This window comes from Lepidochelys kempii, chromosome 7, assembly GCF_965140265.1.
Source record: "Lepidochelys kempii isolate rLepKem1 chromosome 7, rLepKem1.hap2, whole genome shotgun sequence".
NCBI classification, from domain to species: Eukaryota; Metazoa; Chordata; order Testudines; family Cheloniidae; genus Lepidochelys; species Lepidochelys kempii.
This window is the reverse complement of record NC_133262.1, coordinates 88,930,054-88,943,015: the sequence shown is the minus strand read 5'-3', so window position 1 is coordinate 88,943,015 and position 12,962 is coordinate 88,930,054. Positions and strand designations below refer to the sequence as shown.

Below are 12,962 nucleotides of genomic sequence, written 5' to 3'. Positions count from 1 at the left end.
TTTTCAGGATTGCTCCCATAATTATTCTAACAGTGCAATTTAAAGAATTAAAATTATACAAACTCGTAAATCCATGAGATAAAATTACTTAAGGAGGTACTTACGTATATAGTATATTTCCTTCAAACAAACTTTCCACTTACACTATCAAATCTAATAGCAATCCAATGTGTTTTCAAAGATCAAGAACTGACTGTTTCATAGGTTTTCACCCCAATTAAATATTCATAAACATTTTAATTTCCACTGGTTGTCAAGAACTGTAAGAATGATCACTGATGATTTCATTAAGAGCTTGAACTGAGGAAAAAGTTCTCAATGTACTGCTTCACCAGATAAATCCATAAATGATTTCATACCCAAGATAAGGAAGCAATCTGATCTTTAAAATTAGTGTTCAATCTCCCTTTCCAGTAATGCACCCCATCAATACAGTACAACAAAAAAAAAAAAGAGAGGATAACGGGAGAGTGTAGAAATGGATCATTACAGCTACTGCAGTGATAACCTGTATAGAACAGGCATGCTTATCAAAGGGGAAAAACAGCACCCCATAATATGTCAGCCTCATGAATATTTACTTATAAATAAAGCAAGCAAATTATGTTTGAGATTTATCAAAATTCTAATGGTTCAATTACACCCCCTGCTAATAAATTGTTACTGAATCACTATTTGGAGGCTTACGCATTTTGAGAAGATGGCCATAATTATCCGGCATCCTTGAGTGGCATTATGCCACTTAAATAAAACATGAGTTATCGGCATTAAATAAGAAAGAAATAAGCCTTTTTTCCCTCTCCAGAGAGGAACAAAGGTGTCCTTGAATAATTAAGATGTGTGTAAAGCCATCTGTGCAGACATACTAAACATTTTCACTTTGTCAATCACAAAGTACTAAGAAAACTCTTAGCAACCTCTGTTCACACCCCACCACACTCTCAATTAACTCTTTTAAAATACATGATTTGGCAAACATTTGTGAATCGCATTAAAGAGATCAGATTCAATGCTAGTCCTGATGAGCAGAATCTCCCCTCTCCTAAGAGTCAGCAAAAGCACCTAAGTGAGTTTTGACCACTGCAATTTTTGAGGCTGTGGGGCTCACTGTTTGAGGTACTAGGACTGTCTGTTCCATGGACCTGTCACATTCCATCCCTCTACTCCCACAATATCTTTTGAGTACAGATCCCTTTATCTTACTAGTGGAGACAGGAAAGAAGGGCTTGCTATGCCTACTTTCTTGGCCATGCAGTGGGTTTTTCTCATTTAGTATATGGTTTGGCCATAAGAATGGCCATACCGGGTCTTCCAACAATGGCCAATGCCAGGTGCCCCAGAGAGAATGAACAGAACAGATAATCATCAAGTGATCCATCTCCTGTCGCCCATTCCCAGCTTCTGTCAAACAGAGGCTAGGGACTCCATCCCTGCCCATCTTGGCTAATAGCCATTGATGTACTGATCTAACATGAATTTATCTAGTTCTTTTTGGAACCCTGTTATAGACTTGGCCTTCACAACATCCTCTGGCAAAGAGTTCCACAGGTTAACTATGCGTTGTGTGAAAAAATACTTCCTTTTGTTGGTTTTAAACCTGCTGCCTATTAATTTCATTTGGTGACCCCTAGTTCTTGTGTTATAAGAAGGAGTAAATAACTTCCTTATTTACTTTCTCCACACCAATCATGATTTTATAGGCCTCTATCATATCCCCCCCTTAGTCTTCTCTTTTCCAAGCTGAAAAGTCCCAGTCATTTTTATCTCTCCCCATACAGAAGCCGTTCCATACCCCTAATCTTTTTTGTTGCCCTTTTCTGAACCTTTTCCAAGTCTAAAATATCTTTCTTGAGATGGGGAGGCCACATCTGTATGCTGTATTCAAGATGCGGGCTTACCTTGGATTTATACAGAGGCAATATGAAATTTTCTGTCTTGTTATCTATCCTTTTCTTAATGATGCCCAACATTCTGTTTGTTTTTTTGACTGCTGCTGCTGCGCTGCACATTGAGTGGATGTTTTCAGAGAACTATCCACAGTGATGCCAAGATCTCTTTCTTGAGTTGTAACAGCTAATTTTTTGGCCTTCCTAGTTACATTTTTACACTTTGTTTGCCAGAGTTTATGCTCCTTTCTATTTTCCTCATTAGGATTTAACTTCCACTTTTTAAAGGATGACTTTTTGTATCTCACTGCTTCTTTTACTTTGTTGTTTAGGCATGGTGGCAGTTTTTTGGTTCTCTTACTATGTTTTTTAATTTGGGGGAAAAAATTTAAGATGAGCCTCTATTATGGTGTCTTTAAAAAGTTTCCATGCAGCTTGCAGGGATTTCACTTTTGGCACGGTACCTTTTAATTTCTGGTAAACTAACCTCCTCATTTTTGTGTAGTCCCCTTTCTGAAATTAAATGCTACAGTGTTGGGCTGCTGTGGTGTTTTTCCCACCACAAGGATGTTAAATTTAATTATATTATGGTCACTATTACTAAGTGGGTTCAGCGATATTCACCTCTTGGGTCATATCTTGTGCTACACTTAGGACTAAATCAAGAATTGCCTCTCCTCTTGCGGGTTCCAGGACTATTTACTCCAAGAAGCAGTCATTTAAGGTGTCAAGAAACTTTATCTCTGCATCCCATCCTGAGGTGACATGTACCCAGTCAATATGGGGATACATGAAATCCCCTTTTATTACTGAGTTTTCTATTTTTATAGCCTTTCTAATCTCCCTGAGCATTTCACAGTCACTATCACCGTCCTGGTCAGGTGGTCAGTAATTATATCCCTACTGTTATATTCTTTTTATTAGCGCATGGGATTACAATCCTTAGAGATTCTCTGGTATAGTTCATTTAAGATTTTACTTCATTTGATTCTATGCTTTCTTTCACATAGAGTGCACCTACCAGCACCACTTGTTTTGTCCTTCTGATATATATTGTATCCTGGTATTACTGTGTCCCATTGATTATGCTCATTCCACCAAGTTTCTATGATTCACATTATATCAATATCCTCATTTAATACAAGGCATACTAGTTCACCCATTTTATTACTGAGACTTCTAGCATTTGTATATAAGCACTTTAAAAACTTGTTACTTTTTAGCTGTCTGCCATTACATGATGTAATTGAATGGGACTCTTTTTCATTTGACTGTTTCTCATCAGCTCCTACCTGTACTTTATCATTTTCCATCCTTTCCTTCTTATGAGGACACAGAGAACCTCCATTAATAAATCCTCCCCTAAGGAGGCTGTAGTAAAGAATAAATAAAAACATCAGGATTGGGTCTAATATGATTTACAAATCATGACTGTGGATGACATTATGTAGTCTCTCACTTCTGCAATACATGCACACAGTACTTTATGCATCTGCTCATGGGGATTGCTTGCAAAACATTTTTCTCTCTTTCACACTTCTTGGCCAGGATCAATATTCCATTCTACTATTGCTTGACTATTGTCTTGCAGTGTTGGATGCTTCTGGTCCCAATCTTGCCTCTGAAGTTTTTTTTTTTCATTGTCCCTCTCCCTCTTCTGGTAAGGGTCCCAGAGGCCTTTTATCCTTGCCCTCCTCCTCTTGTCCTTTTACATCATATATCATCCACTCACATGGCTTCACCTATCATCTTACACTGAGTCACAAATCTTCTGCTCTGTTTCCCACAACCAATTCCACATTTCAGCATGTTTCTGAAATTTCCACCTGGATGGGTTGCCAATAGCTTAAACTTAAAACGGCTTACACTGAACTCCTTATTTTTCCTCTGAAAATTTCTTCCCTTTCCCCTTTATCTGTCTCTGTTGACAAGGCTACAATGTTTTGTCACTTTGGCCTATACCCTGAGGGATCATTTTTGACACTTCCATGTCCTTCATCCAGATTGTGAGCAAAACCTGAGGCTTTTCTTGCTTGACATTTATGAGATCTGACCTTTTCTTTCTGTCCAAAAGGTAAACACTTTCATGCAGGATATTATCACATTCCACCTTAACTACTGCAACTACTGCTATTCCAGCCTCCTGGATGTCCACATTGCCCCCACACCAATCCACTCGAAACACAACTAAACAAAACATGCCAATCTGACAGTATTCCTTTCCATTTCTCAATTGGGCCCTGATTCGCCACTGTATTACTCCAGTTTTACACCATTATACCCCCAACGGAGCTCTGCTGATATAAAACTGGTGTAACATAGTGGAAAATCAGGTTCCTAGTCTTCACTTTCCAGATCCTAGCAGACACTCCTTCCTACTTAACCACCCTTGTCTCTTACTGCATTGCCTTCTGCCTGTTTTGCTCAGCCTATGATGCCAGCCTTGATGCCTCACATTTGACTGCTTTTCCAGCGCATGGAATACCATTCCTGAATTGGTCCTCTTCTCATTCAAGGCCTGATCCAACAAAAAATATATGAACTTCCTCCTTCAATGTATGTATACATCTGCTTAAATTTAAGCATAATTATAAATTAATTATTAATTAATTAATTATAAATAAATTTAAGCATAATTGCTTTCCTGGATTGGAGTCTCAAATACCTACCTAAGACTCAGGTCTATTACAATTCCTTCAAAAAAAAAAAGAATTAAAGACTTTTGTATTTAGTTAAATTTATTTACTTGTATTAAAAATTAGAAATAATGGATGCTTAACATAAGTCTTTGGTGAGTAACCACAAAATCTTATTGCCATCATTCTTGTTGTCTGTCCTTCGCCTATTTAGCTCTTCCTACTCTTCTGATATCCCTTTTGTTGCATTATTTATGAAATTAGATTGTAAGCTTTTCAGGCAAGGGCCAAGTTTTATTAGTATAGTGAGATGCCACGCATACTTTTGGCATTATAAAATAATAAATAATAATTCCAAAACCAGATACTGTAATAGTTCAAAGATCAGATGTGCCAGTTATTTTCCAAACCATACTTGAAATAAAGTCTCTTTCCTTGGGCTCAGAAGGTTGCACAACCCTTCTCCCTGGGGCCAGTGATTCTGATTCGTAATCTCTCTAGCATGTAATATCTCTCATTGGCTCACGGATTGCACAGCCCTCCTTCTTGGAGATAGTAGTGTCTGTAGAGCTCCCCTCCCACAGAAGAGCTTCTCTCTTTCTGAGCACCTCCTAGCAACTGAGCAGAGATAGCCTTTTATCAGATGGCTCAGGTGCTCATTATTCAATTAACTGTCTAGTTCACCTTGAGCTTGGACTCCCCTTAAAGGGGCCAGTAACCCTGTGAATAACTTTGTTATATCACCCTCATCACTATAATACCTGAATGCAATGAGGGGATCTCATGAAGATAATGGGGAGTAACTAAGGACCTGATTTGATCTGCAAAACTTTTATTATGAGTGATATGTAAGGAGGAAAAAAATCCAGCTTGATTTTCACCCCAGGCTGACAGTTAGGAAATACTTTTCTTTCTTTCTTTCTTAACTTGTAAAATAGCAATATTTTAAAGCTTGGATACTTTAAATTAGATATGTCCTATATCCAAATTTTTTTCCTGCTATTCAATTATATTAATTATCTGCAATTCACACAGAATCACATTTAATATGGAATTGGTTACGATACAAACATGGAATCCCACCCTGACAGTTTAGAGTCACTTTTCACAGTAAAACTTCAGCTTAAGTGTTTTTTCCTGAAGTGATAAAACAGACTGATTTGTATTGCCCAATTAAGATCCAATTAGATGAAAAAAGTACCAAAAAATTGATGATGGTCACAGTGAAATCTTTATCCCCCTAAGACAAGTTTAAAGAAAGATTCTTTGTAATAGCAGAGAAAAGGTTATTTGTTGTATTTTTTCTATGATAGTCGTTCATTCATTACCCATCTGTCTTGTGACATCTCTTAATGTCAAAGCAGGCCCCAAAATAATAATGTGGAGGATAAAACAGCTAAGCAACTTTAATTCAATAGAAAAAATAAAAGCCAATTTGTTCTTTTCAATTTTCTCTGATTTTCTAAGTCAGGAAGTGGCTTAGTATTGTTAGTCATTAGTTGGAAGTAAAATATCGACTATCCAAAATGTATTAAATTGTTTTATTTTTAATAAGTAAGGAGAAAGAATTCCTCTTTAGACTTTAGCAAACCTTTATGGACTTTTTCTTTTCTTTTTTTCTGAGCATTAAGTTTAATCTTCAGCTTTTTTATAAAACAACAGTAAATTGCAAAATCCATTAATGGTAACTTTATTTTCTGTTCTAGTCTCTTTTTTTTCTGTTCTAGATTAATTAAAATAATTGTGCATAGAATTCTATTTATTTTCATAACAACCTATATGCATGCACTCAGAGAGAGAGAGAGAGGTTGTAATAGAAATATACATATATGTATACACATCATATATACACACATCTAAATAACGTGTATGTATTACTGTATATATATTGGTAACACATTAACTTTTAAAAATGCTATTAAATTACTTTACCTTAATAAGTAAAGAAAAAAAATGGTCTTCAGATTTTGGCTAAATTTTTTGATTCATTTTCGCCCTTTTGAAGCTTAGTTTAAATTTCCACATATTTATATATATGCATACATACAGGGGCCAGCTATATATGGAATGGAATCCATATATACGGATTTAAGTTGAATCCTATGTGATTCTACCCAGTGATTTTGCTCTCTTTCTCTCTCTCTCACACACACACACACACTTTGGAATTTAGTGGGTAACTCCCCACCCCCAGAGCAGAGAGGACATTTAAATAAATATTAGAGAAAGCATTGTAAGGAAGGCGTACTGGGGAAAATTTTTGTTGGACGTTTTATATTATATTATCACAGACCTTTTTAGAGGTCACAGTCAAGATCTGGACTCCATTGTGCTAAATGTCATATAAACTCACATGATGTATGAAGTGTAGTTGCTGTGTTGGCCACAGGATATTAGAGAGACAAGGTGGGTGAGGTAATATCTTTTATTGGACTATGTAATGGTGGTTGGGTGTGTCTGCCGTCTTTAAACAGTTCTGGCCCTGGTATTGGGCAGTACCCCAGGTATTCTTCCCAGGAGGCAGTGCCCTCTTGGTCTGTTCTATCCCCAGATCTCTCGCTGGGCCTCTGAACAGCTCAGATCCCTTTCTCAGGGTTATCGCTGTCCAGTTGTAGGACATTTCCCTAGTGGCATATAGGGGGGACCAAGTCTGGCTACTACTCCAGGTCCCAGCCCAGGGACCCTAAGAATAGCAGCCATGTGCCACCGTGTTACTTTAATGAAACTGCTTTCAGTTCCCTGGGCCACTTCCCTGAGGCCCCAGCCTTCACTGATGCTTCACCCTTACGTCAGGGCTCTCCTATATTTAAGGCCCAGCAGCCAGCAAGAAGCTCTTTCTCACTTCTCTGGTCCCTGCCAGCACTGAGCTGTCCATGGTACTGCAGTTCCCTTTGGCCAGCCAGGAACACCATCTGCACTCCTCTGGTGCGAGCAAGTAACTGTCTCTGGTTCTGCATCTCCTTTTTATATGGCCCTCTTGGGCACTGATTGGCTGCTCCTTGCAGCCTCTCTGATTATCTAGCCCTTTGTAGCCTCTCTTGGCTGCTCAGAGGACTTAGCTCCACTGCTCCTTTCCTGGGATGAATGTGGCAGGACCCTGAGGCTTCCAGCAGGGGATCTCCTGACCACCTCATCACAGACCAACTTCTGTGAGAGAGACAGAGCTATTCAGCATATTTGGAGTTGTATGTAGTGGTCAGAGGGTTATAGATGGTGAAACTGGTGAGGATAATATTTCATTTCTTTTCTACTTCCTGAGCAAATGCAAGAAACAAAACATTATCCCCAAAGGTCTCACCATCTATTACCTTCTGACCACTCCATACAATTCTAACTATGCTGAACAGCTCTGTCTCTTGCCAACAGAAGTTGGTCCAATGAAAGATTATTACCTCACCCATCTTGTCTCTCTAAAACTCATACAATGACATTTTCAATACTCAAAACATTGACAACAGTAGCTGTTGGAATTGGTTTCAGGACCTTCGGAGGGAGTGAACTATCTTGCCAAATCACCACTTTATCTATGGTCTGGTGATATATTACAGAATTCTTTTGTACATGTCTATTCATTAGAGCTGGTCAAAAATTTTCTATGGACAGTCTACGTTTCCATAGGAAAAGCAGATTTGCAAAAATCAAAACCTTTTCCTGGAAGGTACCAATTTCATCTAAATTGTCATGGGAAATTATCAAAACTTCTCATTATGATAATGACAGTTAAATATTTATATTATTCTATTCTATGCTATTGTAACAGTCAAAATGATAAAGTTGAAACAAAATGATTCAATAAGATCAAAATGAAATATTTTGGAATATTCCTTTTTGTGAAAAAACTCAGAGATATATTGCCTTTTCATCAAAATTTGGGACAAAGTCAAATTTTGAAGTATCAGAATTTACCATAGGACAGAAAATCCATTTTTCATCCAGGTCTACTATTGATACAGTGGCTCCAAAATATCCTCTCTCCTGGCCTTGTTCACATAGTTCACTGGATTTACAGATAACTTGAAATGAATAAATCAAGAAGGGAATATGGCTAACATACTGGTGGAGGAGTCCTGATCCAGGACCCATGGACTATGACCTAAGGAATTGATCAAGATTTGAGCTATGGCTGTGCAGGAGGCAAAGAAAATAATTGTAACATCCCTCATAGATAAAGCTAAGATTTTGTCATGGCTGTCTTTCGTAAAAATCACAGACAGGTCACAGGGAATAAACAAAAAATCATGGAAGCCCATGACTCCTCCCTGGGTCCAGCACCCACTCCTGCTGGGACTCTGGCATCCCCCTCACCATCCACAGTGGCTGAGAGAGCTGCTGCCCTACCCCCACCATGCATGGCGGCTCAAAGGGATTGCGGCTGGGAGCTGCGGGGTCCACCCTGATGCCCCTGTTGGCTGGGAGCTTCAGGTACCCTGGCAGCAGCTGGGAGCTGCAGAAGCCCCCTGCAGTAACTGGGAGTTGCTGGGGCCCTGCCAGCTGACAGCTCCAGCCCTGCCGCCCCAGGGATGAAGCAGAAATGTCATAGAAGTCTCTGGAAGTCACGGATTCTGTGATATTCATGACCTTCATGATATAATATTAGCCTTACTGTCACGTTATTGACTTGAACTGGGACCATATAGAACATGGTTGCAACCAAGTTCCTGTAGTGGCACCAAATCTTGTATAAAGGGGATCAAATAAGACAGGTTATGGTTTGCTGGTTATGGTTATGTGTGCTATCATTTTTGTAGTTAAAGTTTTGTAGTTAAAGTTATGAATATTGGCTCTATACTGTCTGTATTTCAAATTTACGCTATACTACTGGGTGACACCCCAGACAAGCTGGTGTCCGCCTAGCCTGCTTGATGGCCCATTAAGGACCATCAGCTATACAACTGACCCACTGAGAGAAAGCAGACATGCCTTGTGATTCATGCCTACGGATAGAACTCTGAGGTTTTTCCAGGCCATGTGATGGACAGCTTGTCTTTGAGACAAAGAAAGAAAGATCACATGGTAAGAGAATATAAAAAGCTGCTGCAGCTCCTCCATCTTGTCTTCAATCCTGCTTCATACCTCTGCTAACCTGAAGCTTTGAACCAAGGACTGAAAGACCCATCCCAGCTGTGGATGTTCTTCAGAGACTTGATTTGAACTTGCAGTTTATTCTATCACTGCTGCAAGCCTGAACCAAGAACTTTGCCATTACTGTAGGGAATTGATTCCATTTAACCAGTTCTAGCTCTCATCTATATCTTTTTCCTTTTACGAATAAACCTTTAGATTTTAGACTCTAAAGGATTGCCAACAGCGTGATTTGTGGGTAAGACCTGATTTGTATATTGACCTGGTCTGGGGCTTGGTGCTTTGGGATCAGGAGAACCTTTTTTCTTTTACTGGGGTATTGGTTTTCATAACCATTCGTCCCCATAACAAGTGGCACTGGTGGTGATACTGGGAAACTGGAGTGTCTAAGGGAATTGCTTGTGTGACTTGTGGTTAGCCAATGGGGTAAAACCAAAGTCCTCTGTCTGGCTGGTTTGGTTTGCCTTGGTGTGCATAGAAACCCCAGCCTTGGGCTGTAACTGCCCTGCTTTAAGCAGTTTGTCCTGAATTGGCACTCTCTGTTGGGTCCCACCAGAACCAGCATTGTTACACCTTCATGACATAATCTTAGCCTTTCTCATAGCATACACAAGTCATACACAGTGGAACTGCTCCCAGTGGTGGATAATTTGGTTAATGCGAGACGACTAATTGTAAATCGAGTAGAGATTTTACATGTGAGGAATTTGCAGGTTACTTTGAGGATACCGTCTCTTGAATTGAGACAATTTGCTGAGTTCCTTAAGTGACAGGGAATTCCTGAGGGGACAAAATGGAGCCATTGCTGTTCAAGTTTCACCCAGCGTTGCTCACTGAGCTCCTTGAAATACTGTGTGTGCTTCATATTCCTCCTAACCTTCTACTGAAACTGCCAAACTTTGTAAGTTACAATAACATCCTTTGTAATGTGAACACCTGAACTACACACCTCACTAATGTCCTTAATACCAAATACACAGAATACCAAAGAGATCCCTGATGACAACAAAGCTTCAAGCAATATCGACCTCAGCTGGAAATCTTAGAACACTAAAATAATTAAAGTTTCAGAATACCATCTTAGTAGAATTTTCAAAATGACTTGAAAACAAATGATGGGGGTGTGAGCAATCAGGATTAATTCCTCCTCAAATCACTGGATGTCTGATTAGGGCTAGAATGTGCATAGTCTTACTCCCCCAGGGCAGAGAACAGACACTGACCAGCCATTGTGTTCCCAGGCACACAAACTGGAGAAATCCATCTTGGACAGCAGTATTAGTCTCCACCTGTCTTGAGTGTGCTCCTTCAGTTGAGCATGAGGACTAGCCAGCCTGTCCTCCAGACAGATTAATGAGCTAAACTGTGTTACTTTAGGACCACCCAATTGGCTGGCCAGCCTGATTGTCTGAAGAAGCCAGCAGGACTGTTTTTAAGCTCTTCAGCAGCTGCAATTACTCATACCCCTGCCTTGTTTCCAGCCTTGCCATCCAGCTTTATTCTTGTCCTGTTCCAGTCCACTCCAGCCTTGCTTCCTCCTGCCTCTGGCTCCAACCCTGGGCTCAACACCTGGGTCCTGACCCCAACTCTGATCCTTGACTCCAGTCCCTAGCTCCCGACTCCTGCTCCAACCACTAGCCCCATTTGGGACACCACCAAAGAAAGCTATACGGGAAATAAGAGGGTGGGGCTATTGCCCTAATCCCCATCCACAATGGCTACCAGAGTTAGGCCGGCAAAGGGAAATGCACACTGACCTCTGTGAAAGGGCATAGCAAAAGCTGCTAAGATCTATGCTCCCCTATGTTAGAGGAGGCATTGCACCTGGCTAAGGCACAATGGGTCTGAGAATGGCTGCCAGTATTTAGCACCTCTTCAGCCTTACCATGCAACCTCAAATCTTTCCCTGATGTTGTAAGATCCTTAGGAGACAGACTGTGTCTTTCTCTGTGTTCTGTATAGAGTTCAACACAGAAATGACATTAATGAAATAATACATAGTAATAATAAATAAATATTGATACTATTAACCTGAATTTTTATAGTACTCTCTTTACAGATCTTAAACATACAATGGGCCAGATCCTCAGCTGGTATAAATTATCCCAACTCAATTAACTTCAAAGGAGCTAGACTGATTAACATCAATTTTCCATTTTGTGTCTGGATTTTTTGCAAAGGGATAACACAGTCAGTACATATTAAATATGACTTATATAAGTATAGCCTTAGTATTTCAGCGCTTCTCAGTGTTAAAAAAAACTATGTACTGTATTTAATTATAACCGATTTATGTGGAACTCTGTCAAAATATTAGCATTAGCTTTTAATGTGCATTGCAAACACTCTCTCAGAACACCACTCCTCGAGCATTTGGAGTGTTTCTTCTTCTCCTTAGTATTCTAAACATTAACAATCAAAATTAAACCCTTCTGACAGACTATTTTTGGCTTTTGTTGTCCTCAGTGTATCATTTGGTCACCAGTGTTCATGAACCTCCTTGATTACACAAATAGATATTACCCATCAGAAAAGATAACAAGTCAAAAATGTGCACGGTTCTGTCAATCAAGAGCTTCACCAGGGAACAGTGATAAGAAACCAGTGGCAGAAATAAACTTTATCCCCAGATCAACCAAGCTCAGTTCAAATACTACATTTCCAAAAAGGGCTATTGATGAACTGTGCTGTTTTGTTGAACACTAGTATGTCACATAGACTGGAAACTCACAATGACTGCAAATCAAGGAAATGACAAGCTTGCAAAGTTGTGTTTTGTTTTCTTTTTAAGCCACAGAGCTGTTCCAAATGCAGGCAGTCATGGGTTTGCTTCCTGCCTATTCTTTTTATCATCTGTGCCATGAAGCCGGATAACTTCCCATCAAAAAGAAGCTGTATCGTTGATTTGTCAGCCCTGGGAAAAATCATTTGAAATGCAGCCTATGTCCATGATGACAAAGGACAGGCTGGGATAAAAAATTTATGCAAGCTACTGCTGTGCGAGACTCATAATAATCTCCTTTGTTGCTCAGAGGTTTAGGTCACATATGAGGGTTAAAGATTTTTCCCTCTTGGGTGAAGTGTATTAACAAAATCATTTGCTTACCGGAGGATCCTGATCTTCAGCTGAAACAGTAGTGATTACAGTGCCCTTGATTGCATCGGGAGCAACCAGTCCCCTGTAGAGAACTTTGCTAAATACTGGGGAGTAATCATTCATATCCTGCAAAATATAATTAAGAGTTTAGTTCTCAAGTTGAAACTAGACTATGGACCTATCCACAATTGTTCTTTCAAACTATACCCATTCACTCCCTTCCCATTAGAGAACCCATTTGCCACTGTCAGCCTTTCCATA

At 39.5% G+C, this 12,962-nt stretch overlaps 1 protein-coding gene across 11 annotated transcripts in view; it reads right to left on the bottom strand.

The window, feature by feature from the left end:
* The window catches only part of PCDH15 (protocadherin related 15), a 1,355,521-nt gene that overhangs the window by 170,932 nt on the left and 1,171,627 nt on the right, over window positions 1–12,962 (bottom strand). For 9 of the 11 annotated variants that reach the window (XM_073353680.1, XM_073353679.1, XM_073353682.1 and 6 more), the window contains one exon: window positions 12,711–12,827. The exons of 1 other annotated variant lie outside the window; for it this stretch is intronic. In XM_073353680.1, the coding sequence (XP_073209781.1) occupies window positions 12,711–12,827 (117 nt within the window). Of the gene's footprint in view, window positions 1–12,698; window positions 12,828–12,962 lie in introns of those variants that run through there. One more of the 11 variants, XM_073353689.1, reaches the window with a different exon arrangement.